The 16,482-nt window shown below is 40.8% G+C and overlaps 1 protein-coding gene across 10 annotated transcripts in view; it reads left to right on the top strand.

Moving 5' to 3' along the window:
* The window catches only part of epb41l2 (erythrocyte membrane protein band 4.1 like 2), a 62,346-nt gene that overhangs the window by 35,996 nt on the left and 9,868 nt on the right, over window positions 1-16,482 (top strand). For 7 of the 10 annotated variants that reach the window (XM_034075769.2, XM_034075763.2, XM_034075770.2 and 4 more), the window contains exons 7-16: window positions 1,514-1,589; window positions 3,232-3,328; window positions 3,569-3,693; window positions 3,898-3,985; window positions 5,968-6,120; window positions 7,369-7,466; window positions 8,750-8,922; window positions 9,748-9,824; window positions 13,805-13,855; window positions 13,996-14,028. In XM_034075769.2, the coding sequence (XP_033931660.1) occupies window positions 1,514-1,589; window positions 3,232-3,328; window positions 3,569-3,693; window positions 3,898-3,985; window positions 5,968-6,120; window positions 7,369-7,466; window positions 8,750-8,922; window positions 9,748-9,824; window positions 13,805-13,855; window positions 13,996-14,028 (971 nt within the window). The other 3 variants (XM_034075761.2, XM_034075767.1, XM_034075762.2) reach the window with 3 other exon arrangements.

Here is a 16,482-nt window from a genome sequence, read left to right as displayed (position 1 = left end):
CGTTAAGCTACTAAAATGGAATCAGTGAAATGGAATAGTGCTGTACCAAGGGTTTTCATTTGAACCATCTGTTAGAATGAAGCTTTAAATGTCATCAGTCGAAAAAATGAAGGAATAAAAAAATATATATAATATTTATTTATGGTGCTGTGAGATTGGCACTTTACTGCCCAGTTTTACCAGGTGAGTGCTTCGTTTCGTGCACAGCAAGCAGATAGAGGATAATTTTTTGATGGCAGTTAAAAATGATGTTTGTGAAAGGCAAAATGCGAGCATCTATGCAATAAAGTGACATTTTGTATGAATAAAACCAGCCAGTAAGCGTTGTACTCTCTTGCATCCATCTGTTTTTTATCCGGTTTTGACGCTAAAAGTTATTGGTATTGTCCTTACCAGCCATAAATGAATATCATTCTATGAAAAAAATATAACACTACTACAAATTAAGATGAATTTTGCAACTGTGCAAAAATGGTGTGTGTGTGTGTGTGTGTGTGTGTGTGTGTGTGTGTGTGTGTGTGTGTGTGTGTGTGTGTGTGTGTGTGTGTGTGTGTGTGTGTGTGTGTGTGTGTGTGTTTGTGTGTGTGTGTGTGTGTGTGTGTGTGTGTGTGTGTGTGTGTGTGTGTGTGTGTGTGTGTGTGTGTGTGTGTGTGTGTGTGTGTGTGTGTGTGTGTGTGTGTGTGTGTGTGTGTGTGTGTGTGTGTGTGTACAGTATGTGTTACTGTGGACTTGGTTGTGACCTTGGAGGATGAAATAGTCTCGATACAGCTTCTCCCTGATGGAATTTTACACACGACGTGATCGTAATCTTTATATTGAGTGTGTGGGCATGCGTTGGTACATGTGTGTGTAGTTGTTAGGAAGAGGGACGTAGAAGGAAGGGGGGGGTGGTTGGCATGCAGGGAAATTTGGCCTCCTGTGGGAAGGATAACGGGACGTTTTATTTTATTTATTTCGAATGTAAGTTGATAGGAAATCCAAAAGGAACGATATTATGATGATGTTGCGTGCTTTTGTTTATGATGATGATGGAGATAATGTTTTTTATTTTTTTAAGATAAAGACAGGATGAGGTTATGCAATACCAGTTCTGATCTGCTGCTGTATTTGTGTGTGTGTATATGTTTGTGTGTATATGTGTGTGTGAGATGGACCAGGCTTAGCACTATCTAAAAGCTGTTTTGGATTAGCTGCCCTCATTCACACACACTTTCACACACACTTTCACACACACACACACACACACACACACACACACACACACACACACACACACACACACACACACACACACACACACACACACACACACACACACACACACACACCGCTGATATAGGCAGAAGGATGAATGGATGGATTGGCATACAAATATAAAACGTAATGCTGGGTTTACCATTTTACACTCTGTCTTTCTTGTTCTCATATATACTTACTTCCATTGTACTTTTTAAATATGTAATGATGCTGTGCTGTAAATCAATAATCTAATTAATAATCTCTTTTCCTCCAGGTAACAACTGTCAGTTTGCATTCAGCGTCAAGTTTTACCCCCCCGACCCCTCACTGCTCACTGAAGACATTACCAGGTACACACACACACACACACACACACACACACACACACACACACACACACACACACACACACACACACACACACACACACACACACACACACACACGCCCATCTTAGATTTGTACCACCTTTTCCCTAAAGCTACATTAGTAGTTTCTTATGAGACAATGTAAAGAAAGAAAGGAAACTGTAAAAAACATTTATTCCCTTTTTAAGTGAATTCTTTAGCAGACAGTTCTATTTAGACATTCTGCAGACACGGAGTTCTGTTTCCTGTCTACCTGGTGATTTTAAGTCCAACATACACTTTTTCTTTCAGCCCCTTTTATGGTCTTTACTAAATCTTTAGCTGCAGCATTAAAATGTCACTTTGAAAATGGATTATAAGGCCTATAGCAAAAGTTAAGAAAAACACAAGTTGGCATGGCGCACATTGCTAATTCATTTATATTTGTACATTTGAATGCACACACACAAACCTGGGCATGCTCAGGGCACTCATCATTTAGGTTGGAGTGTTCGGCTAATGGGGCGAACACTTTCTCTGATGGTTGTGGCTGAAGGCTAATGAGGACACACACTCACTAAATCGCATACACTCACCTAGAGTACAAACAACATTTTTTATTTTCAATATAATTGTATTTAAAGGGTCCGTATTATGCTCATTTTCAGGTTCATATTTGTGGTTCCATGCTTTAATGCTACAGCACCTCTTTTCACCCTCTGTCTGAAACCAGCACCCAGTTTGCTCTGATTGGTTAGCTGGCCAACTCTGGTATGATTGGTCAACTGCTTAGAGATGTCCCGCCCCTTGGCCTATCACATACAATGTGTTTGATTGCTAGCCAAAATAAATGGCGTGTTACATAGTGATGTCACTTTGTTACCGAATCAATCTAAGGATTACAATCAAAGTGTTTCAGGCATGAGAAACTTTTGGATTTTAGCCTTTGCAGACCATTTACACACAAAAAAACCTTTAAAACATACGATGGGAAAGCCGAAAAAACATTTTATGGCCCCATTGAATGTCTCTTTTCACAGGGTTTGCTCCAGGCTTTATTATTGTACACTATCATATTAAAGAATCAATATGTTTTACACCATATTAACATACTGGATTAAAGTCCTGAGGCCACATATTCCTAAGTATAAAGAAGCCCTGTATTTGGATGAGTGGTGTTAAAGCCTCCATATCAGCAAGTCCCGCCAAGGTGACTTTGAATGAGATTTTCAGACTCATTTACCAGCACCCTGAGGTGTCTGAATCAGTCATTTACACAGAAGCTCTATTCACATAATGAACTCTTCCACAGAGGTTTTACATTAGTGGGGCAGCTCACAGCTCCGGACAATTCACTTACCCAAACTCGTAACATGCAGTTATGTCATGGCGAGGATTAGACGCAAGGTTATACCAACACACCAGTGTACCAGCAACCTAAAAGAAATCCTACAACAGACACGGCGCCAACAAAGACATTTAATCTGCACCAGCTGACCCCGTCTGCTCGGGCCTCACAGGAGGACATTTGGCTGATCTTTTTATCATTATCACGGACAATGGAGCCGGTTTGAGTCCAAAGTCTGGATTAGAGTTTTTGATTAGACTTAAGCCCAGACTCATTCCCTTCTTTCCTCTCATGCAGGTACCTGTTGTGTCTGCAGCTCCGTGAAGATGTGGCTTCTGGACGACTGCCTTGCTCCTTTGTCACTCACGCTCTGCTGGGGTCGTACACACTGCAGGTACAATACATGGTGTATGGATACAAGTTTCCACATGTTTTCAAAGGGTTTACCTACAATCTTACAAATCTGCTCAAAGATGGTGCTCAAACTCTGTGAATCAACACACCATAATAACATGTAATGGCTTGCCCACAACACTGGCTATGACCCCAACGCCCTTCTTCTGAACTACAAATATCATTGTATCGTTTTAGGTGTCACTAAGTATTATTTTACCGTCTCCTTTTGGTTTTTCAGGCAGAAGCCGGTGACTATGAACCCGACCAGCCTCGGCCTCTGGACAACGTCGGTCAGCTGACCTTTGCGCCCAATCAGAACAAAGAGATGGAGGAGAAGATTCTTGAACTCCACAAGTCTCACAGGTCAGAGATACAGGTTGTCGAAAGTAGACCGGGACAAGGATGTATGTTTTTTGTGTGTTATTTTAAAGCTGTACATCGTTTCCATATTGTAGTAAATGGACCATGACTCGGTTATGTCCCTGTTCCATATATTTGGATTTATGCTACCATACTATTGTACATGTTTGGGTGTTTGTAGTCATTTGCCTTTTTCTGGGTGTTTAGGGGAATGACACCGGCACTAGCCGACGTCCAGTTTTTGGAAAATGCCAAGAAGCTTTCCATGTACGGGGTGGACCTGCACCATGCTAAGGTTTGAAGAAATAAATGCCATCTCCTTTTCCTCCTCTCCTCCTGCTATGTTCTTTCTCTCCTTCACTTCTCCTCCATCTCTTATCTCTTTTCCTTTTTTTTTTGCACTCTCCATTTATGTTTTACTTTCTTCTCCTATCTTTTCCTCTTGATATCCTCTGACCTTCCTCCTTTTCCTCTCCTTTCCTCTTCATCTCCCATTCCTCTTCTTCCCCCCTTCTCCTCTTTTACCTCTCTTGTCCTCCTCATTTTCTCTTCTCCTTTCACCCCTCATATTTCCTCATCATTTGCTCCTCTCATCTTCTTCTCATCTTTTTTACCTGCTTCTCTGCCTGTTCCTCTTCTCTCATTCTTCCTCTCCTCTCCTTGTCCTTTCCTCACCTCTCCATTGTTGTTAACATCAGGGGAGTAGCACCATTTATTTGATGTCGAAAGAGTGTGTCTGCATGTTCGTGTCACTGCATCTGTGTGTTAGTGTATGTGTGTATCAGCTGTACAAACATGGAGGCCATTACCATGGGAACAGCCAGTCTCTCTCACAGGGAGAGCAGGTCATCAGCAGAGTGCGTGCATGTTTCCATGTGCGTCCGAGTATTTTTGTGTCTGAAAAATGGGGGGAATATGCATGAGAAGAGAGAGAGGGGGAGACTCTGAAAATAGAAGGAAAGGATGTGAGGCGGAGGATGCAGAGGAGACAAAGACATAACATGGGGACAGATCCTTGAAAGAAAGAGGCGAGTGCCCTTTAAGAGCATGCTCCACTTGTTTGCAACACAGAGGGACAACCAGGGGTGGGGGGAATGAGAGCAGCGCAGACAGCGTTTCCAATGTTGCAAATCTTTTTTCTGGCAAAGCAAAGTTGTGGGAATTCAGGGGGCAGAGCTATTTCTGTCCTGTGTCATCAATTTGTGGTTTTGCAAGTTTCATGACGCCAAGACCCACAGAGGAACCCTTTCAAATGCTATATGTCATACTAAATTATCATTATCATATTGAAACAAACACTAATGCACTTCGATATGTTTAATTCAAATAAAAAAAAAAACTGGCAGTTTCATTCTGAATCGGAAAATAACATTGGTCATCATAAAATGTGTGTTTCAACCATAGACGTATGGTTTCAACCCAAATTTTTTTTCAAAATATTGGATTTTCTGGTCCAATTGAACTCAATTTAAATGTATGAATCAGGTTGATGGGGGAATGATGAGTTGTAAATGTAAAGCGCTTTGAGAAGTCGTAAAGACTAGATACAGCGCTGTACAAATCCAATAAAAAAAACTTTTACCTTATAACAATATGTTCATTAGTGAAACTAATCTTTTCACTGTCTTTATTACAGAAAATGACTGCACATCTGCAAATATTCTAGGGTGGATGTTTCATATTTCAGTTCAGTTTTTAATACTATTTATCAATATTTATTCATTTACCGTATGTCAATTTAGATTGTTACACCATAGCTGGCAAGTAAATATATAAAGAGTTGAGGACAGACTGAGTGTGAAGTAACTGCAGTCCTTATTTACTCACAAAAAGTGTGGTCAATTTGATTTCCATTCTGTCGGTGCCAAAGTGCTAACATGTCCCATGGCAGCGATCGACGAGCCGCTGACGGCATGTGAAGGCCATGTGATGCGTTTATGTGTCTCGGTCAAACTGGCCATTATCAACTTCCTCCATTAGTCCCGACTCCCAACAGATTTTCCCTGTGTGCATGCACTACTGTAATCAATACCATTACCACACGGCCTTGGTCTTAAAAGCTTTGTCAGTGAGTTAGTCTGTCTGTAACCATGTTAGAGTTGTACTGAATGTTGTGTGTGTGCTAATTGAGCTCCTGTTGAGCTTAAGCAGACTACTTTAAAAATCAATCTGTGTGCAGCATGATCTGATATAGACGAGCAGGCGGCGCACCCACACATGTTTCACAGGGATTCATGAACTATTTCATGATATTATGTGTGTTTTTGATTCCTACAGGATTCTGAGGGCGTGGACATCATGCTAGGTGTGTGCGCTAACGGACTCCTGGTTTACAAAGACAGGCTGCGGATCAACCGCTTCGCCTGGCCCAAAATCCTCAAGATTTCATACAAGAGGAACAACTTCTACATTAAGATCAGACCAGGAGAGGTGTGTGCTCAGAGACATGTTTTCTACACGACAAAATGACCTGGACCAAACCCAAAAAGTGTGAAATGAAAAACCCATAGAAGAAATTTGAGTTTGATATTCATTGTGTCAACTATTGGATTCTTGGTGCTTTGGAGAGTCTTGAATATACGTATTTTGGTTTTCGCACAAATATTTGTAGGTTTGTAATGGTTTCTAATTATCATTGAGGTTTTTTTACTTGGTTTTTATTTCTGTTTCAGTTTCATTATACAAACATATTCACATTTATGTCAACCGTTTTTCTCCATTTTCATTCAGCTCCATTTATGAAAGAAAGACATGAAAGTATAGAATACAAAGGGAAATAAATAAATAAGTCGAAAAATATCCCAAAAGGTAGATATGAAAAAGAAAATAAGATAAAAGAACATTTAATACAAAAATAAAAGGGGTGGGGGGAGATCTTCAGAATCAGAATACCTTTATTCGTCCCACAGAGGGGAAATGTACGTTGTTACAGCAGAAAGAGAGCCACACAGCTTAATGTTACATAATGTTACATGCATTAAAAAGCACTAAGTTAAACAAAAGTTAGGATATACTTTGGTCAGGAGGTTGAGACACTGGGATGGCTCAGAAGATGTGGAAGAATCAACTCACTGGATCAGCACCGTTATGGCGGGACCCAAACATCCTCAAAGTGTCTGTTATTTGTTCCATCTGAAAGATTTGGTGTAAACATTTCTGAAAACTGTGACTAACGATCTTACATTCCAGGAGAGAAACCTAGCTGGCCCTCTGACTAAAGTCAAAACAACACAACATACTTAGATTTACTCGCCCCGACACAAAATAATTCATAACAGGGATCTGTACTGCACGAAGCGTGAGTTTCTTTTGCGGTGGATAAAATGACATCTTTTCTGTTGTACTTACATTTTAAGGGAACAAATCTAGTTCTGGAATCCCCTAAAAATAGCCTCTTTTATTATATATATCAAGTAATATATCTATCTATATATATATATATATAGATATATTACTTGATATAACCTAAAAATAGGCTAATTCAAAACGTACATAGCTAGATTTAAGAAAGAAGGATATCGATCACCTATTAATGTATGTTTGGTAAAAAGTTATATTTGAAAATGTTCTGAGTGAACTCCTGGAAAATGAAAACATAGTGCTTTACAAAGTACTCGTTAGTCTTTGAACTTAATTTTCCAATGTCTGCATTAACCCCGTTTCATGTTCCTTTGACAGACGGAGCAGTTTGAGAGCACGGTGGGATTCAAACTCCAGAATCACCGCTCTGCCAAAAGGCTGTGGAAAGTCTGTGTGGAGAATCACAGCTTCTTCAGGTACACACACACACTCTGCGACACACACACACAAGTCCTGCGAATGCACGTGGGTTTCAGAGACTGCCTGTCTGGAGTTGAGGATATTGAAACGGCTTGTTGGGTAGCGTTCAATAAAGGAATGTGTGCTTCATCAGGCTCAACAAAAGGCTGCCTCTCCTTCCAGAAAATAAGTCCACAGCGTGTATCTCGTGGTTGTTTAACCAGTCTGATGCCCGGGGCGATGCATACACACTCACACACACACAAAAGACCAACCAGGTGCTCATCAATGTTGCGTTTGTAGTCGCCGCGAGTGTGTGTGTGTGTCTGTGTGCAGGAGAGAAGAGGGATAAGCTTTCATATCCTGTTGAAGAGTCGCCTGCAAACATGTTGTTTCCCTCTACTGCACATGTAGTCACATCACAAAACGTTTTGAAAACAAAATGATTCAGATGTATTCGTTGCTTTTTGTAAACACTCTCACTGTTGGCCCTTCCTCCTTTGACCCAGGTGTAAGCTATGGGTGGTAACTGGTGGTAACCTATAAACAATTATTTTGTTCTATTTGTTTAAACTGTCTTTACACTCTGACAAAAATATTAACCGTCCAATCATGTCATCCTTCAACCTACCTGTCTGTCTACCTGCGTGTAATCTTCCCGTGCAATCATTTCTTCCCACGCTGCCAGCTTGATAGCTATGAGTACTTATATCAGCCATTTGTTTGTGTGTTGTCATTAATAATGATTATTTTAGGGGAGTGGCCTAAAGAGTCCGTTTTTGCCAAGTTTGCAATATTTTCAACAGATTAGTTATGGGTATTTTGGGTTATTTCTAAATGTACCCTCCTCTTGCTAATCCCTCAAGATCACAATCCTTGCTTTTAAGTTTCTCGCCACTTTTGTGTGTTTTTCTCAGTCATTTTGCCAATGTTTGTGTCGTTTCCTCTGCTTACGATATAGCAACAGCTTGCTGTGTTCTTATAGAGGTTTAGACCTACTTTTTTAACTAAGCAAAGAAGAAAAATGCTGCCACACACTTCTAGTCAAGCCTTTATTAGAGAGAGATAGATATGGATGGGGGAGATAGAGGGGATCACATGTGTAAAAGGACTGCAGGCCGGATTCAAGTCAGTACATGGACATCCATCTCCACCAGTGAGCTATGTGGCAGCCGGAGTCACTTTTGTGACAGTCTAGTCTATACATTGTTTCTCTAGGTCTCATCCTACTGTACCTTTTTTTTAAATGCACTCTCCTTTTCTCCCATCCCTTCCTCCTTCTATCTCTGTCTGTCTGTAGATTGAACGCACCCGAGCCCCCTGCCAAGGCCCGCTTCTTGACCCTGGGCTCCAAGTTCCGTTACAGTGGGCGGACCCAGGCCCAGACCCGCATGGCCAGCTCCCTCATAGACCGCCCCGAACCCTGCTTCGAACGCACCGCATCCAAACGCAGCAGCCGCAGTCTGGATGGAGGTAACAGAAACATGGCATTACAGCTTCACTCTGAACTATTTAAATGAATGGACATACACACGAAAAAGATTTAGTGGAAGGAATGACAGGCAGATGGAAGTGGGGGCGTGGATGGTGGGTTTGCTGTGTGTGTATGTATGTGTGTGTTTCTGTTTGTGTTTGGATGTAAAACGCTAGTGTCTGACCAGATACAGGAAATAGCTGCAGCATATGTTTCCTGTCACACGGTGAGAGACAGAGGGGCGAGAGAAAGAGATGGAAAGAAAGAATGTTTTGTGTATCTTTTAAAGGGAAAACTAAAAATGAAAGAAATGGAGCATGAAGTCACTCTCGGATAACATACATGTCATGGTGGAGAGAGAAAGCTTGCTAAGCAGTGATAACATTTAATAATGCACATAGATGAACACCTGAATAATATCGTTGCTGATTAAATATTTAAATGATTCATATCAAATACATATTTGAATGTCTTTGGTTGAAGGTGCTCTGTTTCTTAGTTATTTGTTTGGCCTATAGAGCCCACTTGATGCAGCTGTGCACTGCTGTATCACATCTGTGCGGTTACTTAACGATCTTACATCGCCCCCTGCTGGACACATTATTCCACTGCAAGCCAACATCTTTCTTATTGTTCTTTATAAATCAAGTATTTTTTTCTATACCAAATATCTACTTTGTACAATGCTCAATCACACGTTGTTCCAGGTGTAAAACAAACCAGTGATCTTGATCTGAACAAGTACATACAGCAGCTGCCAGTGGATAAGGGTTCAATAATTAAGTTAAATAATCACGATTTTTTTCTTGTTTCTCATTTTTTAGCACCAATGATCAGCATTACTGAAGCCACATCTGAGAATGGACGTGATTCCCATCTGGATCTCCACTCAGACTCTAAGGTGTGTGTGTGTGTGTGTGTGTGTGTGTGTGTGTGTGTGTGTGTGTGTGTGTGTGTGTGTGTGTGTGTGTGTGTGTGTGTGTGTGTGTGTGTGTGTGTGTGTGTGTGTGTGTGTGTGTGTGTGTGTGTGTGTGTGTGTGTGTGTGTGTGTGTGTGTGTGTGTGTGTGTGTGTGTGTGTGTGTGTGTGTGTGTGTGTGTGTGTGTGTGTGTGTGTGTGTGTGTGTGTGTGTGTGTGTGTGTGAGGATTTCATCCTGTGTAGATATGCATTTCCGTGTGTCGAAAAAGAAAGAATGAGAAAAACGTATTTATTAATGTTTTACAGCAAGTCATGTTTCCTTGTTGTCATTATACTATAGATGGGGGGCTGTATCCCCCCCGGGAACTGTTAATATGTTTACAGAGAGAGACATTTCATGTCTGTGGGTGATGGGAAAACCCCATGTCTCTAGATGGGACCCTTTTTTTGCTTATCCTAGTGTTTATAGAAGAATCCTGATACATTTAGCTTCTAAGAGTGTTCAAATCAACATATTTGTCATAACTTTATAAAAACATGCCTTTTTCCTGGGTTACTACATTTATATTGTAATAAGTGATAACACATTTAGATACTTAACTTCTGCCTCCTCTGGGACCACAAGGTTTCTAACACTTTTCCCATTAAGGGGAATGTGTCAAATATTTTAAATAATAGACGAACCATGAAACTTCCCAAGTTGATAACCTACATGAAGACAATGCTTTAAGTAATTGTTAAATGTTATTTGAATATGCAAATTAGGCATACATAGTCTTATTCATTTGCATACATATTCAGGACTACATTTGAATATTAGATAAAAGCATTTAATTTATGTTTGTACATTTTCTTGACATATTAGAGGTTTCTAACAGATTTTCTAAAATCTCTTTGTTTTACATTATAATGTAAACTGTACCAAAACAAACCCAGAAAAAGTAGCAAAAGAAACACCTTAATGTGTATTTTGAAGTTTTTCTATCCAATAGTCGCAAAATGCTCTCATTGTTCTCCAAATGTAACAATGTGTTGCCTGTAGGGTCTCCCTTTATGCTGTAAACATTTTAGCGAGAGAAATCGGCAACACAGACCAACAACACCAATCTTCCCAGATACATATGATCATCTTCCTTTGGATGTTAACCTCATTTGACAGCAGTTATTATAGGCAGGTGAACACCACGTTGACATGTTCTGGAGCTAATGACTGAGGGATGTTCTGTACCTCAACAGGGATGTATGCCCACTACTTGGTACATACAGTATAAAGTGTATATATTATGCATGCGTCCTGTTCCAACCCCTCCCCCCTCTTTCCCTTTCCTCCCTGCTCTCACCCGGCACTGTGGAGCTGACCTCTCTTAGCCTTTTTCCAGTAGTGCCACTGTTTGTGCACACTGTTCTCCGCCCTGCTATGTTCACTTGAACCTGTTCTTGGTGTTCACTGACTAATGTTATGTCTCTTTCCCTCTCTCTTTTTTCAATCACACCCTTTCTTTTGTTTATTTCACTTTCCCTTTGCATGCTGTCATTGATGTCATTTCATGATACAATGACATGATGTTCTGAACATGCGTCGGTTGCTTTGGTTGAACTTCTTCACTGCTTGCTGATGCACTCTGGATGTGTGTGCACTGCTCCACTGGTTCCTCTTCTTCCCTTTCTTTCTTCCTCTCCCTCTTCTCTCCTGCAATCCGCCCCCATCAGTCCATCTTCATGTTCCCTCTCTCTTTCTCCTCGTCATCCTCCCTCTCCTCCCTCCCCCCTTCCCTCGACACCATCTCCGAGTTCGACCGCGGCCTTTCCGACATTTCCGAAGACGACGACCTTACCGACGACCTCACAGCGTCTCACTCGCTGTGGGCTCTCCCCTCGAACACCTTCTCTCTTTTCTCCGATCAACAGTCTGCCGATCTCGCACTAAACCCTCCGGCCTCCCCTCGAAGCTCCCAAACAATTGTTTCCTGCGTTGAGGAAGGCTGTGTGGCTGAAACTAAACCTCTGTTTACAAATTGGTGCAGCTGGTTCTCCCTCAGGGGTGTCGTTAAATATGTCTCTTTCGTCCTGTGTTTTCTCTCCATCGAGGGGAAAAACGGCAACAGGTTTCTGCCCAAAAAGCTCATTTCAGGATTAACGAAGAAAATACGCTTTTTAACCCTAAAGCTCACTCCTAGGGATATCGTCACTCCCAGTTTACGCCAAATTCGTAATGGCTTGGCTCTAAATTGGACCAGTTTCTGGGCGTTTCTAACAAGCTATCTGCCGGCTAAAGCTACTAGCTTGGTTCCAGCTGTTCTTTGGCGGCCAAAACGACTGCACCTGCCCTCCATTTCTTCTCTTTCCTGTCCTCCAATTGCCTCTTCCTTATCCTCCCTCCCCGCGCTTTCCTCTCTTCCCTCTTATTTATTTTCTGTTCCATCTCTTTCCTCCTTCTCCCGCTCCAATGTATCCCCGTCCATCCATCGCTACCTCCTAAATCCTTCCCCTCTCTTGTTGCCCTGCCTGCTCGTCGTCTTCCTGTTGGTCGTGATGCTAACAGCGAGCCAGTCTTTAGTCCTAGCCTTAGTTTTAGCCACACCCCTCGGCCTGACCCTGTGTTACCTGGAGAACCTTGTGTCCAGTCAGCGAAAGGCAGTTTTGCCAACTTTTAACCCTGAAACGGCAAACGATCAGTCCGAGCATCCGCTAAGCTTTCCTCTCACGCCGACACACACACCTCCGCGCATCAGGCACCACACGAGCGCTACCAGGACGCAAGAGATGTGCGATCCCGCCGCATAGATGAACAGAAACCCCCCGACAAATCCTTTCCCCTCTCCGTTTACATCCTCTATTTATAAATGTTTAAACTCTTATCTCTACAATCATTCTTTCCCTGAATATTTTCTTATGGCTTACCATCCCTGCACCCCGCCACTGTATTGTTTATAATAAAGTTATATTAAACAAAGTTATATTAAACAAAGTATAAAACTCAGAGTTTATAAAGGATAAACAATGTTAAAGTATATATAAGGAATAAAGCTTCTCTACTTTATTCCTTATATATACTTTAACATATAGTAGGCTTATTAAGTTATCTAAAAACTGTACAGAGACTTTTAGGGATGCACAAAACACACTTTACGAGTTATTTCAAATGCTTAACGTGTTTCAGATCTTTTAAAGTAGTCATTATACATCCCCTATGTGTTTGACACGCAGCATATTAATGTCACGCGCTTCAAATATAGCAACATCGTGGTGTAAATTGGTATGATGCAAGATAATCAAGCGAGAAACGTGTTTTATTTTTGACTACATTTGCTGCATTCTGCCTTTGTAGAATACATGATATAACTGTACATACAGTTCGTTACAGTACTACATCAAGGCGGAGCACTTAAAGCTTATTCATTTGTATAATATTGCGAATAAATGTTAAGAGTAAACAGTGTTACACTCACCCTGATCCCTAAGGTCCCTCTCGAACCCCCATACGTTGTTCGCTTAGTTTTAAGTCAAAAATGTAATGGCATTTTCATGATGGCCTTTTGTCTTTGTCCTGCTCGATAAAGCTGTAGATGCCGATAAAAGGGATAGATTATCATAAGACAGTTCTAAATAATATCAGAATAGTTCTATAATTGTCCTGTTTGTGTCATAAATACACATACTATCTCTAAAGTATTGATAGAATTGTACTTACAATAACTGTACTACAAAGAAAAAGGTTTAGGAAAAAGCTGAACTTTGTGTCATGTGTGACGGACTGTGAATCTTTTTTGTATTATGCAATGAGAAAATCCATTTATTGACCATCTCAGACTTTTTTTTTGTTACTGGGGCAAAGGTCACATGACCTCCCTATGGCTGCTAAAGGGAAGAAACGTTTCCCATCATCCATTTCACCTTTTGCTTTCTCCGTGCCCCATTACCCTGCTCATTGTCTCATGACTGCCGTTCGCCGCAACATTAAAGGTTATGGAGGTGGACTTAAGCCCTGGTGATGCGGAAGCCACGCCCACCCAGGTCTGTAGGGTCCGACTTTACCCAGCATGCTTTCCAAAATATCGAGAATTAATCATAGGAATTAATTACTAAGGAGTATTGTAAAGGTGGTTATAGTGTAACCTGTCCTTCCTCTCTCCCTTACGTCACCCCATCAACAGTCACTGGGAGCCAGTGAGCCCGCCCCCTCTCAGGTTCACACATTATTATTGGTTGTTTGATTCTTTTGGTCTGTCAATCAGCCCAGCACACATCGGTTTGGTTCAAGCCTCTTTTACGGTGATCTAACACGATCATACAGTCAGTTTTTTTAATTTCTCGACCCAATCTGGAATTTGTACCGAATAAATATCTAAGTAACATTGACTACCGATGATATAAAGTTATAAATATGTTTGAGATAAGACCCTTTGTTTCCAGATTGGGTCTGAGTGTAAACACTGAACCTGAGTGGGTACTTTTTACCCAGAAATCCTCACTTTCGGTTGCTCTGCTGTGGGTTTTTGGTTTCCACTTTCTGTTTGGTTGCTGGTTCATATTTGTGGTTTGTTATGTTTTGGGGTTTTCCTGAAAGCACGGTTTTGTGGGTTTCTACACATGTCTGTTGGTGTTGTTTTGGATTTTGCATGAGTCAACATGGGTACGAGTGCGAGCATAATGACATTCAATGAACCCCAAAATGTTGTTAATTTGTGCTTGTACCCACCTTCCAGCCTTCATCACAGTTTGAGACATGTTGGCTGTGTCACCGCATTTTATTTGTATTCAATTTTTTTGTTGTATACTTCATTTTATATATTTTGTATTATGATTTATTTTTTGTTTTCTTATTAATTTTATTTACTTTTTTTTTACTACAGATTTTCTTATTTTTATAGAGTTAAAACAAAATGCATTTATTTTACTTCTTTTTTAATACATTTTTCCATTTATTATTTCTTGCTGTATGTCTGCCTTCCAGAGTCCAAACAGAGTGCATGGGGACAATATTTATGTGAGGCACAGTAATTTAATGTTGGAGGTTGGTACTGGCGTCGCCTGATGGCCGAATATAAGAACTACATGTTTCTGTGTACTCTGACGCCATCAGAACTACAAATCCCTCTGTGCTGTACACTGTACAGGACTGCTGCCCTCTCGCACTCTCAGGCTCTGTTGCATGCCTGCGTGTGTTTATGTGTGTGGAAGTGTACACTCAATGCCAGCTATTTCCTGTTGTTGTGGTATGATTGAAATAGTTTTGGTTTAAAGTGGTTTCAGTGCTCACCGTCCTAATTCACATGGCAGCCATTCTGAACACATGGGCCTGGAAACATTGTTATAAATTATATATCAAACGAATGTCACTTAAAGCTGTACTAATCAACATTTTTAGACTCTAGCCAGATTTTTTACAAAAGTTTTGAGGGAGACATTTTTTTATTCAATTAGCTGTTTTATATATATATTATTGATTCCTAATTGGCAGCATGTAAACAAGGCATTGCATGTAAGTAAAACATATAATAAAACATCTATAGAATACACAATATAAAATGTATACAATAAGTTGGAATCCACTGTAATCAACCTACTATGAAAAAATGTATTGCTTATATATTGTATTGAGCTTGAGTGGCCAGAAACACAGATTTAATGAAAGCTAATGTAGCACGTTAGCCATATCAGCCATTCAAGCTGAACACATCTTAAGAAATCCATATAAACAATATTTTCTGCCAACTCCCCACACTGATGTTTTGGACAGAAATCGGTGAATCAAAGGCATTTCCAGTGTTTAATCTCTGAAATGCCAAATATGTATTTGATGTGTATCTTTCCACACAACAGTAAGGTCCTTCTCCTCCAGGACATTTCCCAAGCTGTTCACAATGGCTGCTCTGTGTGTTGGGTCGGCGTTGTGTGAACGTGACTATGCATGCTCCGTGCATGTTTTGTGAGCTTTGTTTTTATCTTGTTCCAATCCTCGATTGTTCAAAGAGTTTGATTATTGCCAGGCAGCTGCGACTAACCCCGACTAACCCTGCTGCCTCGCTAACAAACACGAGGCGCTTTCCTCCTGTTTCTGGTGATTGGTTGCCAGCGTTGTGTGATGCTTGGTTTGATAACATACTAAAACAACAACAATACTTTTTGTATGCAACGTGGGACTGATAGTGATAGTGATATTCTAAGCTGCGGGGTTGAAAGGGAGACTCATATACGGTATAAAGAGAACAAGTTAGTTTCAAGAAGAAAAATCTCCTTAATTTCTGGTCCAATCAGTCAACTTGTAAAGCGACAAAAACGTCACATTCTCAACGGTTTCTAATTGTATCCTGTGATCTCTGACAGAAAGACAGAAAATATAAGAGAGGAAAAAGAAAATAACCATATTAATAAATGAGAATGTGCTTAATTACTAAATATGGATAAAGAGTCCGATGGGAGTGCAGTGAAGGAGACCGTTTCATCACCACTATCAGCTCCATGCTCTGCAGCCTGCACTGCTGTCCCTGGCCTGAGAACGATGGAGAGGCCCTGTTTCACTGCAGCCTGCTTATTTCAATCCACATTCACACATATTATAGAGAGAGAAAATGCATGATTTAAGATTGAACAGCAAACAAGGCTCCAGTGAGGCATGGCATCCATGTCCTCCTCCTCCT

This window comes from Pseudochaenichthys georgianus, chromosome 24, assembly GCF_902827115.2.
Source record: "Pseudochaenichthys georgianus chromosome 24, fPseGeo1.2, whole genome shotgun sequence".
In the NCBI taxonomy this organism is placed as follows: Eukaryota; Metazoa; Chordata; class Actinopteri; order Perciformes; family Channichthyidae; genus Pseudochaenichthys; species Pseudochaenichthys georgianus.
This window is presented reverse-complemented; position numbering and strand designations above follow the sequence as displayed.